Genomic DNA, 20245 nt, shown 5'->3' on the forward strand with positions numbered 1-20245 from the left:
TCTAATGATCTAGTGACATGGTATAATATCATCAGTTATATGAATAACTTATGTACACATGTATAATACTCGCTCTCTCAGACAAATTAAAAAAAAAAAAAATCGCTCTCATATGTACAACGATGTGGCAAACAGCGCAGAATCAAACGTGTAGTGATTAAAATCCATTTTTCAGACCAATTAATCGGATGAAGAATTGGCCCGTTTGCTCGATTCAAATCAGAGTTCGCTTTTACTTTCTGTATAAGAAAGATATAGGTGAAAAAGGAAAGAAAGAAGGAACGGATAGATAAGCATTACACTTCCCAGAGACTAGGCTATGATTGTAGCAATGGGATACGATTAGGATCGGAATGGACCAAGCCGTATCTAATCCTGATCTGGATTCGTAGCTTTCACTCTTTTTGATCGCCATCAAGCTATCCCTGTTTAGGTTCAATTTGATTAGTGAAGTTCATCTTCATCTCGTTCTTGATTCTTCTTGCCCCACGGAATCGAAAGAACCGGATCTCATCTCTTGCCTATGAATTTATCAAAAACATGCTCCCTCACGAATCTAAAATCGAGCTCCGGATATGGGTTATTCTTTTTCTTGTCATCTTTGCCACCTCCTTCGGCTTGGTCATCTCAGGGACCGAGCCTCATGTAGCTGCAAAAAAGATATTTATGCGAGAAAAGGTGCGGGAAATGTAAGTGTATCAGCTAACTCTTTTGTTTTTTTTCAATTGAACTTCACAAGTTTTGGTTTCTTGATGTAATGTTAATGGATTCTATTGTGGGTTTTGTTGGAAGCGTACTATTCTTACCTCTCTGTAGTATTCCCCAATTTTATGCCTCTTGTTGATTTTCTTCTTCATCCATTTTATTGAGGTTTTACATTTGTGGGTCGTCATGATTCTGTTGACTGTTGTTTTAAATTTGCTTTATTGGTGTTAGCAGAGAAATTCTGGTTTCTTTTTTCTCTTCTTGTGTCTGTGTGTTTCTAGTAGCACTGAACCCAAGTGTTCGATGCCTTAAAGATCTAAACTTTGTTAAGGAACAAATATAATCTTATTTTGAATTCTACATCTTTTTTGTTTTGTAAGTCCAAGATGATGCCACTCCATTTTACAAGCTTGTTTAATTTCATCTTCAGGTTTTACCATGCCTACGACAACTATATGTCTTATGCATTTCCAGTAAGTCTGAAACCTATAGTAACTGTTGAAATCAGTAAAATTTCTTTTCATATATGAGCCACTGACTGCACATTCTGTTTCTTTTTTAGCATGATGAACTAAGACCTCTTACAAAGACTTTCACTGACTCACTTAGTGAGCTTGGGAATCTGAATGTAAGGATTCTTTTAGAAACTTACTAGGCAACCGTTTCCGTGCATAATATACATAGACTTCATAGATTAATTCTCTTTGTTTATTTTTTTTTATTTTCAGCTTGAACACCTACCTCAAAACTACAATGGATCAGCGTTGACACTTATTGAATCATTGTCCAGGTAACCATTTTTGGTGCCCAAGAATGTTTTTGTTGTTTTATTTGCTAGTTAATATTGTTGGACTGTTTTTGGTGATAACACCTGATTCTTAGGATTGATGGTCCATTTCTGGCAAAGAAGTGCCCCACTCACATCATCGCTTGAACCCCCCTCCCCTCAAAGCAAAAAAAAAAAAATCCTGATTTCTGTATGCTTTCTGTGCACCTACAAAATTTGCCACCAACAGTTAGTAATTGTATGGCCTTCTCAGTCTGTTCTGTTTAATTATGACTGTAATCAATACAGATATCCTAATATCTTCATATTTGTTTTATAGAGAATTATTAGATCATCATTTTGAATACAATTTCTACTCTTTATTTTTGTTAGTAATTTTTTTGCAGTCTTATCGTACTGGGTAACTACTCGGAATTTGAAAGGGCAGTTCTTTGGCTTTCTGAGAATCTTACATTTGATGTGGATGCAAGGGTACATGTATTTGAGGTATCTAACTATAAGCTTCATAATATTGACATTAATCTTACAGCGTAAAGTTTACCTGTAAAGAAAGGGCATGTCTGATGTATCCTCAAGAGTTTGAATGTGAAGTGTTCTGATTTTTTGCTCTTGCTTGCAACCTATAGTGCAATATAAGAGTCCTTGGAGGGCTTGTATCTGCTCATATTCTTGCCACTGATCCTACTAATGGGTTGGATCAAGGAATTTACAAGAACCAGCTGCTTAATTTGGCCGAAGATCTAGGGAAACGTTTCCTACGTGCTTTCAATACTCCCACCGGATTGCCATATGCATGGATCAATCTTAAGGTAATTATACGATGGTCAATTAGCTAGTGGAGAATATTTCTTTTACAGGTCTAGGCTTTAATGTTAATGCTGCTGACACTTTTTTTTTTTTTTTTCTAAATTCCTCTTTCTCAGAATGACAGCAAATGTTACTGACTTCCCTTATATTAGATGCCTACATAAAATTGATTAAGGTGCTACACTTGACAATTATGATCAAGCTGCTACGGATATTTTTTAAGGCCTTAGTTTCTCACCAGCTGAATCACTCTATCCCCTAACACAACTAACAGGCATTCTCAACAGTTGACAGAGTAAGAGGGAAGTTTGCTTCATTCATTCAAGAAGACATTACAGCAACATAAAAGAGTTCATTTCATTATATTAACACTCAATGCATCAAAACCTTATTTACGCACCAGCAGACTGCTACTTCTCTATACCACACCTGATAGCCAGCTCTCCCAGTAAGCTAGCTTGCTCTATACTCCTGATTTTCACCCCTCCCCCTTCCCTTCACCCTCACCCCTACATAACACTGAATATTCGTAACTAGTTGCTACCCTTCTCCCAATCCCCTCTGCCCAGTGGACCATCTTCTCTGTCCCCCTGCTGTGTGCAAAGGTTGTGGCTGCTGTCCAATGTTTCTCTGCCACCTATCCTTGCTGGTCAATCTTGTCCCCTAGGTGTCCAGCTGGGAATGATTCCCTGTAGCAGCTGGAACTGATCCCGTGTTTCTCCTCCTGTTCCTGCCCTTGTACACCCGAACTATTAGAGGCTTATCAGTATAATGGTATCTCCACCAAAAACTAAGTGAAACGGAAGACTTGTGATTTTCACATTACAACAATAGCAACAACAACTACTAATAAGCCTTTTCCCAAATAAATGGGGTCAGCTACATGGATTCTTGCCTTCCAATTCAGCTGAGGCCATACTAGATACAAGGCGTAAGCTATGCATATCCTTTGTCACCATTTCTCTTATGTTTATCTGAGGTTTGCCCCTAGTTCCTCTACTTCTGTTAGTTTCTCTTACAGGGGCATTTAAAGCCCTCTGGTGAACGTGACCATGCCACCTCAACTGACTTTGTCGTAACTTATTATTTATTGGAGCTAGTCCTAGACCAGTTTTATTATATGATTATTCCTTATCTTATCTTTTTTAGTTTTGCCACTTACCCATCCCAACATCCTCATTTCTACTATACTGAGTTTATCTATGTGAATGTGACTTTCACATTCAATTCCACAATAATAAGACTGACCTTCTCTTTGGAAGTACTAGATCATGCATCTACTAACCGTACCTATGCTAGCTTTTGCACATCACCATGCTTAGTTTCTCTATACAAGTTCCCTTGTTACCTATTTTTTTTTATCTAGGAAAGTATTAATATTGCCTGTTTTGCTTATCAAAGGGTATTTTTTGACTCATCACTACAAAATTCTGTGATTGACAGCATGGACTGATGGAGAATGAGACTACTGAGACAAGCACATCTGGGTGTGGTAAGGAGTTCTTAATTTAACATCCTGTGGTGCATTGTAGCACAACTCTTGAAATTTGCTAATTTTTCATTTATATGTTCAGGTTCTCTCATCCTTGAAATGGGATCATTATCACGATTAACTGGTGACCCTAGATATGAAGCTGCAGCTTTGCGTGCCCTTCGTAAACTATGGAGCATGCGAAGTCCTTTGAATCTCCTGGGAACAACTCTGGACGTGGTCACTGGGGAATGGCTAGAGTATTCATCTGGAATTGGTGCTGGTAAATTCTTATCTTGTATTTTTCTCCGTTGTGCTCATTTGGTTGTCTAGTACGATCTAATTGCTTATACAATTTTGGCTAGAGTTGAGATCTGATGTTCAAATATTGTAATGTATTTCTTCAGTTAAAATTACATATTTTCTTATGCTGGTGATTAGTTGATTTTCTATGAATATCTAAAAAGACCCACATTCTCTCTAGAATGGATGAGTTATGGGACATGTTCCTGTCTACTTTTCAATTATTGTACTGTATTATTCAAGTTAAAAGTTGCATAGTTTCTCATGCTGGTAACTTCAAATCTCTTGTAGGAGTTGATTCTTTCTATGAGTATCTAATCAAAGCCCACATTCTTTTCGGAAAGGATGAGTACTGGGACATGTTCCAGTCTGCTTATCTTGCCGTACAGAAATATTTCCGGCATGGCCCATGGTACTGCACTCATAAAATCTCTTCCAGTTTTGGTGAATGGATTTTGTTTTCTACTCAGCTTTTCTGCATGAAGCTTCTCCATCCACCCCACCCCATCTCCCTTCCCCCATCCGATCTGCCCAAACTTTAAAGTGGTGGGGGGTAATGGAAACTGTCTATAAATCCACATATTTTTTTGAGTCCAGAAGGAAAGATATTATATGGGACTGTTTTCATTTTCTTTTTTTGTTTCTAGGTAGATAGTCCCCAAGGAGGTTTAAACTTTGAACCCTTGACCTCATTATATGACGTTTGGTTTTTGCCAACTGAGCTACCCCTCTTTTTGTGTTATCACAATGTTGATACAAACTTTAAACTTGATGGCTACAATGTATGATCAAAGAATGGAGTATTTCGCTACAGCACCTTCCTCTTCTGAAAATATATGATTACAATGAAAAGGACAAACATTTACTTACTCGTGTAAGTAGAAGAAGCAGAGCTTTAGGCAGATTAAAGTACATGTGAAAAAATTTCTCAATCTAATGACAGTAATTGTTCCATAAACTTTTCATATATAATTGACCTCTGGTAGCTCTGGTGCACAAGTTTTTGCTTTAGAGTTCTTCCTTTGTCTGTGTTGTGTAGTAGTATTGTCTTCTAAGATTTATATCTTTATGATGTAACTTAAGTACACGTTTCTGCATTCCAGGTATCATGAAGCTGATATGAGGACAGGGAAGGCAACCTATTGGCAACTTACTAGCCTTCAGGCTTTCTGGCCTGGTCTACAGGTAAGTTATTGAGCACCCTACTTATTTCATGGTTATTGCTGGAAAACTACTGCAAAAATGTTCTTCATTGTAGCTTTAGAATAGTGAAATAACAGCAGCATATGGTTTTTGAACTTTACTGCCACTGTTTTGACAGTCAATTATGACTAGTTAACTATTAGAGCATTCTTCTTTTTTTTGGGGTGGGGGGTGGTAGCTTTTGCTCTATGTATTACTAACTAGTATGATATATCCTGAACTTTCTTTGTAAAGTTAATTTAAGTAGAACTGGTATTAAAGCATTGCAAGGCTGAAAGCTGTGAGGCAACTGCCGCTAGTATTTACTGATCTTAGAGGCTAGAATTGGATGGCATTGTGACTTTCCTTTAGAGGTTTACTGTTAAAATTGTGTTCATGATCTTTCAATTATTGATCAGGTTCTAATTGGAGATATTGCAGCTGCCAATTCATCGCATCGTGAGTTTTTTCAGGTGTGGAAGGGGTTTGGTGTGCTACCAGAAAGGTATGAGTGGGTCTTCTTTACAATTGAATGTTTAAAATAGTTAAAAAAAAGGGCACAGCATAATTTTATTGGCTGCTGCTTCTAGAATTTGATAGTTTTATACGGTTCATCAGCATTTATATTGTGACAGTTTGTTTAATTGAAAGATTACTTTGAACAGATACTTGCTGGACCGTCAAATGTTGCATCCTACAGAAAAATATTATCCTTTACGGCCAGAATTAGCAGAGTCCACGCTATACCTTTACCAAGCAACCAAAGGTGGGATTCTTACTGCTATTTCTCTGCCTCTGTATGACGAATGAAAATAGACATTTCTTTGATCAGTTAAAGAATAATTTTTAAATAAAAGAAACCATCTCTTCCCCCAACCCACATCCCCACCCTCCTCCTCAACCCCCTTCCCCACTTTTCTGATGATGCATTGCTATGCCCCATTAAGGCACAGTATCATAGTTGCCTCGTTTATTTATTTTATTGGCAAATATTGCCTCTTATTTATCATTACTATATTTGACATTGTCAGATCCTTGGTACATAGAAGTGGGTGAATCAATTGTGAACTCTCTCAATAATTACACCAAAGTAGAAGGTGGGTTTGCAAGCATTAAGGATGTGACAACAATGCAACTGGAAGATCATCAGCATAGCTTCTTTCTGGCAGAAACGTAAGCAATTCCTTATCCTTTGTGCAACTGTAATTTCATGTCAACAATAATTCCTTATCTTTTCAGCTCTATTGCTACATAAACGCACGTTTTTTTGTTACTTATAGGTGCAAGTATCTCTATCTTCTCTTTGATGATTCATTTTTGGTGAATAAAAATTTTATCTTTACAACTGAGGGTCACCCTCTTCCAGTCAGAAGTGATTGGCATGAGAAACTTCCAGAGATATACACTACAACTAACTGGACTTACATCAAGGTATTCTTTCAACACTTCTCTGCATGTACTTTAGTAACATTTTCCATGATTTGCCTGAACTCTATCAGGATTATGTCAAATTTCTTTTTGAGACATTTAACAAGCAACAATAGCATCTCCTAATGGAATGCATTATAGCATTTTGAGGCCCTGCTGTTGGATATGTGAATAATGGCATTTTATGTCTTCTCATGATAATTCATTCCCCCAAATCCAGAAGCTGCAGGGGTTCATGATATGTTTCTTGGTCACTATAATTTTCGTTTGTTCATTAGTAAATAAGCCTAGTATCCACTTATCAAGTACATCTGTTCTCAGTTGCATTCTCTTCCAGAAGCATCCGTTATAACAAAAAGCAATTAAATGATCTTTCTTTGTGCAGAGTGAAAAACAACGGAAATATGCAAGTTCAATGTCTTTGCAAATCTGCCCAGCATATAATCTTACCCCTAGAAGAAGAGGAAATGCTATTCATGGGGATGAGAGTGTATGTCATGTCCCTGATTCTCGCGCAGACCATATGTGCATGAGTGATGATGAATGCGGAATTGATGCGACTAGTTGCTGGCAAAGGTCATGCAGCATAGCAGGTTACTGTGGACTATGGTTATTTGTAATTTGATCTTCTGTTCATCATTCTAAACATCCTGTGTGCCAAATTATTCTTTTCTCAACAGAAGATAACCCACTCACCCTGACGGAAATGGTAGGCTAGTCAGATTTTATTATTTTTTTTTTTCTTTTTGTTGGGGGCGATTGGTTTGTTCCAACGGTTTTGTAATCTGAAATTAAATTTAAATTTAAAAAAAGCATTACACAAAGAGTTACACCAACTAGACCATTGAAGATGAAATTAATACAGGTTCTGGAGATTGTAAAGCAGCTGAGACTAGTAATAATAAGTACCGCACGAGTGTGGAACACCTGATGGATAATTAGTTATAGTTCAGGAAAAGTTTTTTCTCCATGAAGTTTGCAAGTGAGGACCTGTGAGTGCGATGAGGACTACTTTCATATTCTTTCCACCATTGCATGAAGGTGCTCTCCTTCAAGAAAATCTCTGGACTAACTGCCAAGTTATCTATCAAGCCCATCACATGATCTTCAAATTCCTGAAGTTTTCTAATTGGTGATTCTTCAGCGCTGGCGATGGTTTCGCCATGCTTCAATGATTTGGTCAAAATCATAGCTTCCTCTACATCTGCCCAGAAACAAGAGTCCTCAGTTAAAGTGGAAGCCTTCTCCTTTGACTTTCCCTTATGCTCTGCAGTTCGCTCGTCTTCTTCCAGCCAAATCTGCAACAGTATATAATGCTTAGGCCGCCCTTGAGTGCGATAATCTCTCTTCCCTTGCCTATAATACTCCGCGATTTCAAGGGGTTCAACCATTCTCCTATAGTTTGTTCCTCCGAACAGCAGGCGTGTTCCCATGGGGGCAACTCCTGGCTTCCGAGGTTTCTTCTCTGCCTCGTCGACCTCACCTTCCCAATATTTGGTGAGTAGTGCTTTGAACAGTACAGCACGTACGTCTCTTTCGAATGGTTTGTTCTTGTAGCAATCATAATAGCCTATTGGCTGCTTGGTGCAGGAGGCCACCTTGTAGAATTCGAGATTAGCCATGTTCATCTTCATGTCATTAAGTTTCTTTTCAGACTGGGTGATGCGCTTCCTGTGCTTATAGGAACTTGATCTTTCTTGTGTCTCCATAGCAGTAACCAAAGCGTCTTCCTCTTCGCACTGCATTCTTTTATCTCCAATTGCTTCCAGTTGAAGAACTATTCCAGTTCGAAGTGAATCGACTATGGGTTCTGGCTGTGAAGTAGTATTGGAAACAATGAACTGATGGGTGAGGTAATCCAATAGCTTCATGTAATCCATGAGGCTGGGTAATTGAGACCAACCTGTAGCCTCCAGCAAACTAACCACTGAATCAGGATCATCAAAACAAGCAGAACCCGATGGAGAACACATGAGGAAAGTCCCGAAAGGCTTGTAACTGTTCTTGTTATGGTCTGTGGTGAATGAGAGGAAGTTACGAGGGATGAGGTCTCCGTCGGAGACAACATGTACAAATCGAGAAATCCATCCAGATTGATTGTTAATGGCTTTGAGAAGGCCATCATCGCCTATGAGTGGAGATCCGAAGGTGATACACATGGGAATGTTACGGTTTGATCGATGGATGTTCTCGAGTACCCATAAGCATACGAGCGATGCAACCCATCCTGCTACAGAGTGGCCTGTTATAATCAATGGCCTCGACGGGTTCTTCAATTGCTGCATGTCGAAGATTTCAAAGATGGTTATTAAAAAGGAGATGCCACTAAACCGGATCAAATCAAGAGATCATGACTTCAACTTGGTCCGAACTAGTCTTTAGAAGCCCAGCACTCAGGTTTATTAACACATGATTTAGATTCATGAAATATGCCCAATTTAAAAAAAAAAAAAAAAAAAAAAAAAGCCTATTTTCTTTCGCCCGTACTCTCACACACAATGTCTGCCCTGTATACGATCTGACTGACTTCAGTGTGAATGTGAAAAAATGGAAAAACAACTCGCCTAGCTAGAGAGGATTAAAAAAAATCAGATTCTCTACATCAGGCAAGGTGTACATCCGTATGAAATGCCAGTTTGTAAACTGGAATAAAGATGTGGTGGGAAAAAATTTTAAAAAATAAATTTTTCCATAGAAATTTCAAATGTGTAGTTTGTTTGGCTCATTTGGGGTGAAAAGCAGAAAAACTTCCTTTAACTCTGAAGTAACATGCTAATTTTCTCACCTTATATATATATTTATTTATTTATTTATTTATTTTTTAAACCCCGTATTTTCTTAAAACAAAATCCATTTTTACATAAATTATTTTTTTTTGGGTAAGAAACTAAATCTTCTCTTAGAGTTGAAATTAGACTTAAAGCTTATAGTAGTTGCTGAAAAGAGAAGTACCTGGAAGAGTTCCACATCTTGAAGGAGGGAGCGGAAGAGAGCCATGGCTTCTTCGTTGATGGAGAATGGATTCTGTTCATCCGTTCGAAGGAAATCGAACTCAGGTGGGAAGCGTTCCAAAACCGGGGACAGAACTGATGATACTATTTCAATTTCACAGCCAAAAGCTAAAATATCGCACTTGTCATGACCACCATCGTAGGCTTTGTATGCCAGAGAGAACGGTAACGACGAAACATTTATGCTTTTCTTTGTAGGATCATCGTTTAGTTTTTGAATAGCCGCCAACGAACTTTGTGGGAGATCAGATGTCAGTACCACGTCCGCTAAATCAAGTGCAGAACTAAACCTGTGCAGAAACGAAGAGTACATGGATTTAATTAACAAAGTTCATAAAGGAAACCCTAAATCTTTCCCATCTTGTTATTTTTCATTTTTCAGTGATTTTGGGGTTAACCGGCAAGGAGAAGGAGAGAAGGAAAGAAGTAAAGAACGAAAGAAAGAAAGAAAGAAAGTAACACTTACACTTTCTCCTCCTGATTGGATTGATTACTCATCTCTGTTCTCTCTAAGATCGATCTCAGAAGCAAAGTGAACATTGAAATGATGTGTATGGAGATTTTATAGTCTTAAGTGAATTCGATAGCAAGAAATGTAAATGACGAGGAAGTTGCTTTGTGATTTCTTTGCTGAGTAAAGAATGTCTCTCAGAAAGTCATCAAAAGTCTTGAGAATAGGACGATCTGTCTCCATCAGTTACGCAGATGATTAAGCGTGAAGTGATAAAGATGAAAATTGCAGCGTTCCTTTCCTTCCACCATAGAAAATTAGAAATGGAACTTTCCTGGCAAAAGGAAATGGCATGCCGGACAAGTTTTTCGAACTTGGGAAAGGAAATGACATGCCGGACAAGTTTTTCGAATTTTTTTTTTTTTAATCAAAGAGAATATATAAATATATATAAAAGGAATAATACAATGAATTACAAAGCAAAAAACTCAAAAACCCCCACCAGCCTCCCGCCACAATGACTTTGAGGCGCAGGAACCCTCTCGGATCAAAACCCACCTCCATTATCATATGAGACTTGCCAAGAAGTCACACATCACGCCTCTAACGATGAACCACCACATTGTTGTGCACCTATAGAATCACAGACCTCAAGTAAAAAAGAATATTCACCACTTCTGACTATGCTACGTAATACCAGTTTGAAAAAGCACCACCACATATCCTTGAGAGACAACCTCCCACCCCATCCCCATGAGCTCACAAGAAGGATACCTACACCTCAACACCCCCCATAGCAAACACCATCACCACCAGGGGCAAGAGCACCAACCACCCCATTATTAACCGATCCATCGGATAGGACTAGCCACCATGTCCGGAGGATTCCAATGATGAAACGTTGGCAATTGAAGAGCATAAGAAACAGAAAGACCCCACTTCCCAAAAAAGTCACGATGAGAAGAGGTATCTTCCACCAAAAGCGCATCATCGGAGAACCTATATTGTACCATACAAGTGATTCGACCTTTTTCAGTAGTACCGTCATGCGAATTAATTCGAGCCGTAGACCAAAACTTTAAATCCGACGGTCCAAAATTCCGCAAGTTTTCTGGAAACCATGTGGGAACGTGGCAACTGGCAACTTCAAATACCTGTAGACTGTAGTAGTATAGTTCATAGCCATGGTTGCAGTTGGGCCCGTATTGGGCTTTGTTTTTTAAAACCTCAGCCCAATCCTAATTTCCCTTGGCTCCACCCAGCCCAACTCATTCAAATCGCAACCCAGGCCCACCAATATAATTTATGCAATTCAGCTCGAGCCCAGCTAAGTCTAGATTTAGATGCAATCCAGGCCCAGCGTGCTGGGCTCAACTCAACTCGGCCGAATCTTGATTGCCATTAACAGACCATGTTTTCTGGAATCGATGTAGAAACGCGGCAACTTCAAATCCCTATGGTAGCATAGTTCAAAGCCGTGGTTGCAGTTGGGCCAAGTTGGGCTTTGCTTTTTTAAACCTCAGCCCAATCCTAATTTCCCTTGGCTCCACCCAGCCCAACTCATTCAAATCACAACCCAGGCCCACCAATATAATTTACACAATTCAGCCCGAGCCCAGCTCAGTCCAGCTTTAGATGCAATCCAGGCCCAACATGCTGGGCTCAACTCAACTCGTCCATATCTTAAATTGCCATTAACAGACCATGTTTTATGTCCAATTTACAATTTTGCTAAGGTCCTGCGCAATTAATGTCATTAGGCACGCTAAGTGGTTCTCATTAAGCACGTTTGTTTCCTTTGTAGTCATCTTCCTCGACAACTTCCACTCTAGGTAGCTCACGTTCTTTGCCTTGATGCTAGTTTTAATACCAAATGTTAGGTATTTGATCAACACATTGAAGCAAATACAATGAATTGAGTCAAGCCTCCAACCTATTCAATATTAGGATAGCCCAGTCAACGCCCATGCATCTAAGTGGTCCTCATTACATACAAAACACATTTCTCATTATAAGTAAAATAATAATTTTTTGAATAATTACTATTGTCCCCCTCTATTATAGTTTAATTATTATTTTATCCCTTAAGACTTTTTCAAATTATTAATCCAACTTTGGACTTTTTTTCTAATTATTGTTACCCTCTGCCATTTAAACTATGCTAGTAAAGTGATGATGTGATATTTTTTATTTATTTAAAGATTCAAAAATAACCTTAAGACGAAAAATATTTTATTTACATTTATATTTAATTAATTACTACCCTTAATAATTAGGGAAAAATTAATCTTAATAAAATAAAATAAAAACTAGTATCTTACCCTTCCCACCCCAACACAAAAAAAAATTAAAAAAAGTAAAAGAAAGAAGCTCTTCTTCTTCTCGATGACCCTCAACCCAATTCCTTCCTCTCCCTTAATAAAACCCAAAAACCAATATTCAAAATATAAGATAAAAATATAATAATAATAGATTCTTTTTTTTTTAGCCTTGGATGACCCTCAACCCAACTCCTTCCTCTCCTTTGATAATTCCCAAAATCAATATTCAAAGTATAAGATAATAAAAAAAATAATTCTTATTTTTTTAGCTTTTATATAGTCACTTTTCAATTTGGAGTTTTTTTTTAGTTTTTGTTATTGACATTTCAATGTGACATTATTAATTTTAGAAAATTCTTAATTTCAATAGAGTTTTATTTATCTACTATCTAATTTGACCTTATCATTTTAGGAAGTGCATTTTTTTTTTTTGATACATAAACGGGGTTAAAAAATCCAAATCAATTTAAAGAGAGCTGGTCAAACGATCCACCTGAAGGAACTCCTCTATACCTTGAGGGGGTTCCTGAAAGAAACGCGTAGGAGACTCCAATGTTGTTGTTCTCTTCGCCATCTAATCGGCAACCATATTTGCTTTTCTATTAGTATGAGTAATGATGATATTTCCATGCAAATCTACCAACTCTCGAATTGCCACAATAATCCTTGTCATCCTTCCTTGATTTTGAGCACTCAGTTTCAAACAATCGATTGCTTGTGAAGAGTCAGACTCCACGTAAACAGGTAGCATATTTATTTCTACTACATAGCATATGCCTACACAAATAGCATGGAGCTCAGTTTCAAGAACACTTGTCTTGGGGGTTCTATGCACAAAACCTCCCAAGTACACCCCTTCTGGGCTGCGAAAAACCCCTCCAATTTGATTGAAATCTTCTTTACCAACTGCAGCATCTACATTGCATTTTAGCCATCATTCCGTTGGTCTTTTCCACTTTGCCTTTCTTCTAACATTTCGTGATAATAATTGTGGATTATTTTCCTGGGTCCAAGCTGCCTCCACATGTGAGTAGTATTCTTTTATCATTTCAACCCCTCCTCCTGGTCGAGTGAAGTCTTATTCATGAGTATCACGATTTCTCCAACCCCACAGTAGATATAGTGTGATGGCGAAATTGGCTGACCATCATTTTTGTTGTTGTGATAGATTTCCACAAATGTTTAGGTAAAGTCAATCACGACGATCACAATTGAAGAACTGTCCTTGTTGATTCATTGGGATTAATCGTTTCCATATTCCACTCGCATATTGGCAATCTCTAAATACATGTAGACTAGTTTCAGCTTCATGAAGACAGAAGTTACAGAATGAGTGGTTCATGAGTCCCATTTTCCAGGAAGTGCATTTTTTATAAAAGAAAACATAATTTAAGAAGTCTTTTTTTATTTTATTTTTATTTTTTAATCTAAAATGATTAAAATACTAGTGTAAACTTGGTATTTCATATCTTCTTTTTTCTTTTCCTAAATGAGGATGATATGATCTTTTGGACAAAATAGACATCAAACATTCAACTGTAACAATCTATTAACACTGTGAAAATTAAGGAGAACAACAATAATTTCTTTAAAAAAAAAAGTCATTTTAGTCTATTTTTATGTTAATTCTCATCTCTATTATGCCTACTTAAAATAAATAAGTACAATAATTCATTATTGGTCAAGAATGAAAAATGATTTTGTAAATTTTGTCGAAAATAAATTATGAAATAAAAAATTGTTAAGAAATAATAGTGAACAAGTTAGAAAATTGAGAAAAGTAAGGTCTTTATTTAAAAAAAAAATGTTTATTAACTATTTTATTCTCATCTTAACTATAAAATTTCAAATAAACATGTGCATAAATGAAGATAATGAAATTCTCACTGTAATCCATAATAGACAAAAAGTCTATTATGCATTTTGAAGGTTTTTTTTATTATTTTAAATAAAAATAAAATAAAATACTTGATGCCATGAAAAATCTCATAATTGAGAATGATAATTGATACGAGAAACACCCTTACTAATAAGTTATAGTATAACAGAGCAACAGTAATTATCCCATAATTTTACGTTCATAGAGAAAATTTGTATATTGAACAAGACGATAAAAATAGCATTACAAATTATTTTACAAGATATAACATGCCAATAAAATTAACTGTACAAGTAAATGGAAGCAATAATATACAGGGCAACCATGAATCATGCCGGAATAACATTTATATCATGAAGCTTGTGATATACGTAGATCATATTTTTTTATTATTCAATTTGATCATTTCTACTGTTTGATACGGAATAACAAACTTAGTTCAGAAACATTATATTGATAGAAGATGACAAAATGATCATGACATCCACCATACAAGGAAATAGAAATTAGAATGAAAGGTTGAAATTGGTTTCGGTCTTGTTTGAAAACTTGTCTAATCTGATTTCGGGGGGCTTTCTTTTCTCCCAACACAAAGTGGTTTAGTTTTTTCCGCTGCATGACTATGAACAGCCAAACATGTTTTTTTAGTTTTTCATACAAACCACAAATGGAAGGCTTTTTGTATGACCTTATTTTCTTGTTCCTTGTAATCATCATTTTGTTTGTTGAATAGTTTAGTTCCCCATTAGTCAAACTTGAGATAAATATTGTCAATATTTTTTTTTCTTCCTGATTTTGATAATATCAAGATTTGGGAATTTGAAATCAACATTTGGACAATGCCACCTTTCTTTCTTGTAAATAATTCTATAGTTATCTCCCAATGGTTAGTTTGAAGGGATTAATTTGAGTAGCTTTTGGACGAGAAAAAAAAAGAATTCAACATCAGGGCTAGCGAACCTAGATTACTATGAATTTTTTATCCTTCGAATTATTTCTCATGCAGATTGAAGATATAACTCTTGTTTTTGAAAAAAATTTGTAAAGTTTTATGGATTTTGTTTTCCTTTGCTATAATAAGTGGAGAGAATTTATGATTAGTAGAATTAATTCTTATGCAGAAGAATCTAAAAGCCATACATGCAATAAATCTATGCTTCCCCATGTTGAAAACATGCTTTAAAATTTTACTTGTGTAACTAAATTTCCATGTATTTGAAATTCCCACAACACACGCTAGCACCATATTCCTTTGTATGTTTCACACTTTCACATATTTGTGAAAACCCATTTGGCGGTTTGAATTAGTTGACTTTAGTCTTTAAAAGTTGTTACCCATTTTGATCATCTCATAAATAGTACTGCCACTATCACTATCTATTATATATCATATATGAAGTATACAAAGACACAAGCAAAAAATATAGAAAAGATACGTTGAATCTGTTGTTAGTTAATCTTAGTTAGTCTTCAAATCTAACTTTTCTTTGTCAAGCTTATATGATTTCGTATGGTGGTTACCTTTCACTTTGCTGTATTCCTTTTTGATTTTCATACTGAAAATTACAAGAGACAAAAAAAAACATGTGCAGTATAAGATGGTCATAGCATAGCATTGAATGAGATTCGAAATTTGAAATTCCATGTGACAAAATAGAAAGGAGTTGAAGGAAGGCCCACCAGCTTTCATTGACTTTTGTCTATTTTTTAATAAATTAAAAATCAATTATTAGTATTATTAATTGAAGAATATCTATTAACTTACAAGATGGTTTGCACGATTTCTGTAGCTTATTTCACAATTGGGAACCAAACAAGGATCATTTGTGAAAATATCTGTTAATTGAAAGAAAAAAAATTATCTCCTTAGAAAATATCACGTGAAATTTTAAATTCAATAAAACTAGGCAATAGAAAAAGAAAACATATCCAAAGCATCCAAAAATAAAATATTCTTCTCTAATTGTCATGGCCAGCGATGTTGAAAGCCTAGCAATTTTGGAAATTGAGTTGCGTCTCAAACCTAGCAGCCTTGCCTTCCCTGCCTTGCCTTGCTTCAATTATTTATAATCCACGTGGTCCTATTCTTATCTCGTGAACTCACGATTGACAATCTCTACAAACATAAAATATATGATATCGTACATCTCGGATTTTCTACCCATCAAGACCAAGATTAATGCTTTTCTCACCGCTTTCCTTCTCACCTCTTTCCATCATAAATTAGGAGGTGAGACCTACTAATAATATCTCACATTTAATTCGTATTGTGAAAATTTAGAAAGAAATTCCTTCCCAATATGTGGTGAATAGGTGTGAGGGTAGGAGTTTGAATCACCTTCCTGCTGTCGGGGAAAATGTTTATTTGCCCCTGATATTTCTCCACTAAATAGCAGGGGGAAGCCCACGTGGCATCCACTATAATCGTATCTCTAACTCATTCTATCAAATACTGACTATGGATTCTATCCCTATTGTATAGTGGAGAAGTATGAACACATACACTTCTACCCTAACAAGTAAGTGTATCCAGACTCCATATTGGACTTAGGGCTGAAACTACGTAGGGCCCGGGCCTCGATCTTTTAAAATTTAAATTAATTTCTTAGTTCTTCCTATTTATTATCTCATCTTCTCTTTCTTCACATTCGAATTAAAGGGAAAACTTGGATTTGACAAAGTTATACTTTTCTCCTAAAATCTTCTCCGGAGGACCACATTTAGATATTAACTTTCGGTTTATTTTCTCCTTTTATCTCTTGTAGGCTCCACATAATTTGTAGTTCTAAAGTTGTCGACGGGGAGAAGGGGAGCGAGTACGTCAGGGAAATGATTCTACACTCATTTTTTGGGGTGAGCTCCATGAGTTCGGATTTGAGACCTGATAGAGAGCACTTTGTGCTCTTTGGACGCTTTCTGACCACATAATACAATAAGGGTCTGGTTGTCTAGTGGGGAAGAAAATGTGAAATTATTTTCCAAATGGTAGAGTGTTTGGTGCTGGGGTGGGAAAGTGGGAGACGCCGGTGGACAACTCCCACCCCATCATTAAACCCCAAGGGGGATTGGAGGGGAGAGAAAAAACCCCCAAGCCCGGGTCGTCAAAATTCGAGCCGGTGAGACACGTAATCAAAACCCGATTCCAATACCTCGAAATGATATCCATTTCGGGTTCATCAAAACCAATGCGAAACCGAGCTGTGGAATGTGGATCCTCGGAAACAGAGGCGAAGAAGACCAAGAAACCTACCCCACTCACATGCTCATCCTTGTCAAACCTCCATTTTTCCCACGTGCTCTATTCCCCAAAACATATACATCCGTCACTTTGCCGTCTCTCCATTCATTCAGAGATAAAGACTTGAATGAAGATAAAATAATAATAATAGAACAAAGAATACTGCAATTGGGATAGCTAGGATGCTCTGTGTTCCGTCCAGAAGTTGAGAACCTTATTCAACAATGAAAAAGTAGATAAGAAAAATGTATAAAGAGCAAAGGGAGATTGCCCCATTTTTCTTGTTATTCAAATCTATATTCTCTTTCTGAACTGACGACCTGAACCAGTTTGTATTCCATGGATCATCTATTTTTCCTTCATCTCTTCCTCTTACTCTTCGGCAATTTTATCTCTTTCAGCTATTGTTCAGATTCAAAATCTTCCTTTCTTGGTAACTATGGGTATGCTTCTTCTTCTTCTTCTTCCTCAATCAAAGATGAGATGATTAGGATAGCTAATGCTGCTGAAAACGTGAATTGGCTAAAGAGGATAAGAAGGGAAATCCATGAATACCCAGAACTTGGATATGAAGAATTCAAGACGAGTGCTTTGATACGACGTGAGCTTGATCAGATGGGTATTGGTTATCGATGGCCTGTTGCAGGTACTGGTGTTGTGGCCACTGTAGGATCAGGGTCCCCTCCCTTTGTTGCTTTGAGAGCAGATATGGATGCGCTACCAATTCAGGTTGGTCTCTTTTTGCTTTATTTCAATTTTCAAGCAGATGTTGGATTTACAGAGAACACGGTAACATCTCTTAGCAATGTTTGGGACTAAACACTGAAATGTCGTGTCTCTCGTTAAATCGAAGAGATTATTCGGTAGACTTTCTGATAATAGACAGCAGTGAAGTGCCCCTGTTTTATACCGATTTTACCTAAATATAGACATGTCTAAGATTGTCCTAGTTGGATTTTTTTTTTTTTTTTTTTCGTTCTCCTATTAATTCAATTCTAAGATCAATGACCCTTTTGGGTTTTTCAAGGTAAAAGTTACATATTCATTTGATGATAAGAGATTGGTTGCTCATCTCCATGTTTGTCTTAGTTCTCAAAAGTTTCAGAGCTCTGTGTAGCAGAAAATTATTCATTTCGCAAGGCAGGACACAGCATCATAATGTTTATGTTCATGTGTAGGAAATGGTAGAGTGGGAGCACAAGAGCAAGATAGATGGGAAAATGCATGCATGTGGGCATGATGCACATGTTACCATGCTACTAGGTGCTGCAAAGATACTGCAAGAACTCAATGACACATTACAGGTAACACGGAAATTGTTTTTAGGGAGACGCCATTAATGGCTATTAGACATGTTCTCTTACTATTATTGCATTCTCTTCTTACTCTTTCATCTAAGCATCTGTCTGCTCTGTTATTTACTCTTCAGGGAACTGTTGTTCTTATATTTCAACCCGCTGAGGAACTAGGCAATGGAGCACTAAGAATGATCAAAGAAGGTGCACTGGAAAATGTAGAAGCAATCTTTGGGATTCATGTGGTTCACCGTTATGATGTAGGATCAGTGGCTTCTCGGCCTGGAGAGTTTCTAGCTGGTTGTGGATCCTTCAAAGCAGAGATCAAAGGGAAAGGAGGTCATGCAGCTTTACCACAAGAATCAATTGATCCCATCCTGGCAGCCTCAGCATCTGTAGTTAGTTTACAACATATTGTTTCAAGAGAAACTGATCCTTTGCAGTCTCAGGTAATTCCCCTACATGACTCTGACCTGATTATGATTCGGGGAACTATGTTGCAGATGTTAAGAATGTGTATCTCATGGCATGTAGGTGGTGTCCGTGTCCACATTCCATTCTGGAGGTGCCTTCAATGTTATCCCAGACACCGCCGTAATCAGCGGTACTTTCAGGGCATTCAGAAAGAAGAACATGGAATTGTTGAAGCAAAGAATAGAACAGGTACTCTAGATATGCCTTTACTGTCTCTCTTTATTATCTTATGAAGCAATGCTGAAAGAATAGTTGAGACTTATAACTTGCAAATATAAGAATTCCAGAACAACATTCTGAAAAAGTTCAGAAACTAGTATCCTTTCTATAATCATACAATCAAACCACCTAATAAGTTCAGATTTGCCAATTTTGCAATCTAGACTCAGACCCTTCAATGTTACAATTTTATTGTTTCAGGTTATTACAGGGCAAGCAACAGTACATAGATGCTCAGCTTCCATAGACTTTCCAGAAGATGACCGTCCATTGATTCCTCCAACTGTGAACGATGACAGAATTTTTGGTATCATGCACCAAGTCTCAACAGAGATCGTAGGAGACAACAACGTTCACACTGCTCCTTGTTTCATGGGTAGTGAAGATTTTGCCTTCTACTTGGACAAGATACCTGGATCATTTCTCATGATAGGTGTGAGGAATGAAAGTATAGGAACAATCCATCCTCCACATAGCCCTTATTTCACAATTGATGAGGATATCCTTTCTACTGGGGCTGCAATACACGCTGCATTTGCACATACTTACTTAACAAGTTCAACTCAGTAGTAACATTACTGACTTTCTTTTTTTCTTTTTTTTAAAATGTTAGTTCAACTCAGTAGTAACATACGTTATTTTTTTTAAATGTGCATATTCTCATTTTTTTTTTT

At 37.0% G+C, this 20245-nt stretch overlaps 3 protein-coding genes across 3 annotated transcripts; 2 read left to right on the forward strand and 1 right to left on the reverse strand.

Annotated features, from left to right (window-relative positions):
• The first annotated feature begins 138 nt into the window (after positions 1-138).
• On the forward strand, positions 139-7971 carry LOC149020495 (Glycosyl hydrolase family 47 protein). Its single transcript, XM_089148654.1, has 15 exons — positions 139-689; positions 1136-1178; positions 1268-1333; positions 1434-1495; positions 1879-1978; positions 2119-2301; positions 3743-3791; positions 3874-4053; positions 4365-4485; positions 5177-5258; positions 5675-5760; positions 5921-6021; positions 6287-6428; positions 6536-6686; positions 7069-7971. The coding sequence occupies exons 1-15, from the start codon at positions 541-543 to the stop codon at positions 7306-7308; spliced, it is 1755 nt and encodes a 584-aa protein (XP_089004780.1). The 5' UTR covers positions 139-540; the 3' UTR covers positions 7309-7971.
• Positions 7511-10494, reverse strand: LOC149020496 (senescence-associated carboxylesterase 101-like). Its single transcript, XM_089148653.1, has 3 exons — positions 10161-10494; positions 9636-9984; positions 7511-8962 (listed from the first exon to the last, which is right to left on the reverse strand). Exons 1-3 carry the CDS (start codon positions 10232-10234, stop codon positions 7622-7624), a joined length of 1764 nt encoding a protein of 587 aa, XP_089004779.1. The 5' UTR covers positions 10235-10494; the 3' UTR covers positions 7511-7621.
• A 7245-nt stretch (positions 10495-17739) lies between these two features.
• LOC149020497 (IAA-amino acid hydrolase ILR1-like 1) lies at positions 17740-20227 on the forward strand. The gene is made up of 5 exons (XM_089148656.1): positions 17740-18312; positions 18762-18887; positions 19013-19327; positions 19413-19541; positions 19773-20227. Exons 1-5 carry the CDS (start codon positions 17923-17925, stop codon positions 20139-20141), a joined length of 1329 nt encoding a protein of 442 aa, XP_089004782.1. The 5' UTR covers positions 17740-17922; the 3' UTR covers positions 20142-20227.
• Positions 20228-20245: the final 18 nt, after the last annotated feature.

The sequence above is a fragment of the Hakea prostrata genome, chromosome 3 (assembly GCF_041222555.1).
Source record: "Hakea prostrata isolate BN-2017 chromosome 3, UWA_Hpros_2, whole genome shotgun sequence".
Taxonomy (NCBI): Eukaryota; Viridiplantae; Streptophyta; class Magnoliopsida; order Proteales; family Proteaceae; genus Hakea; species Hakea prostrata.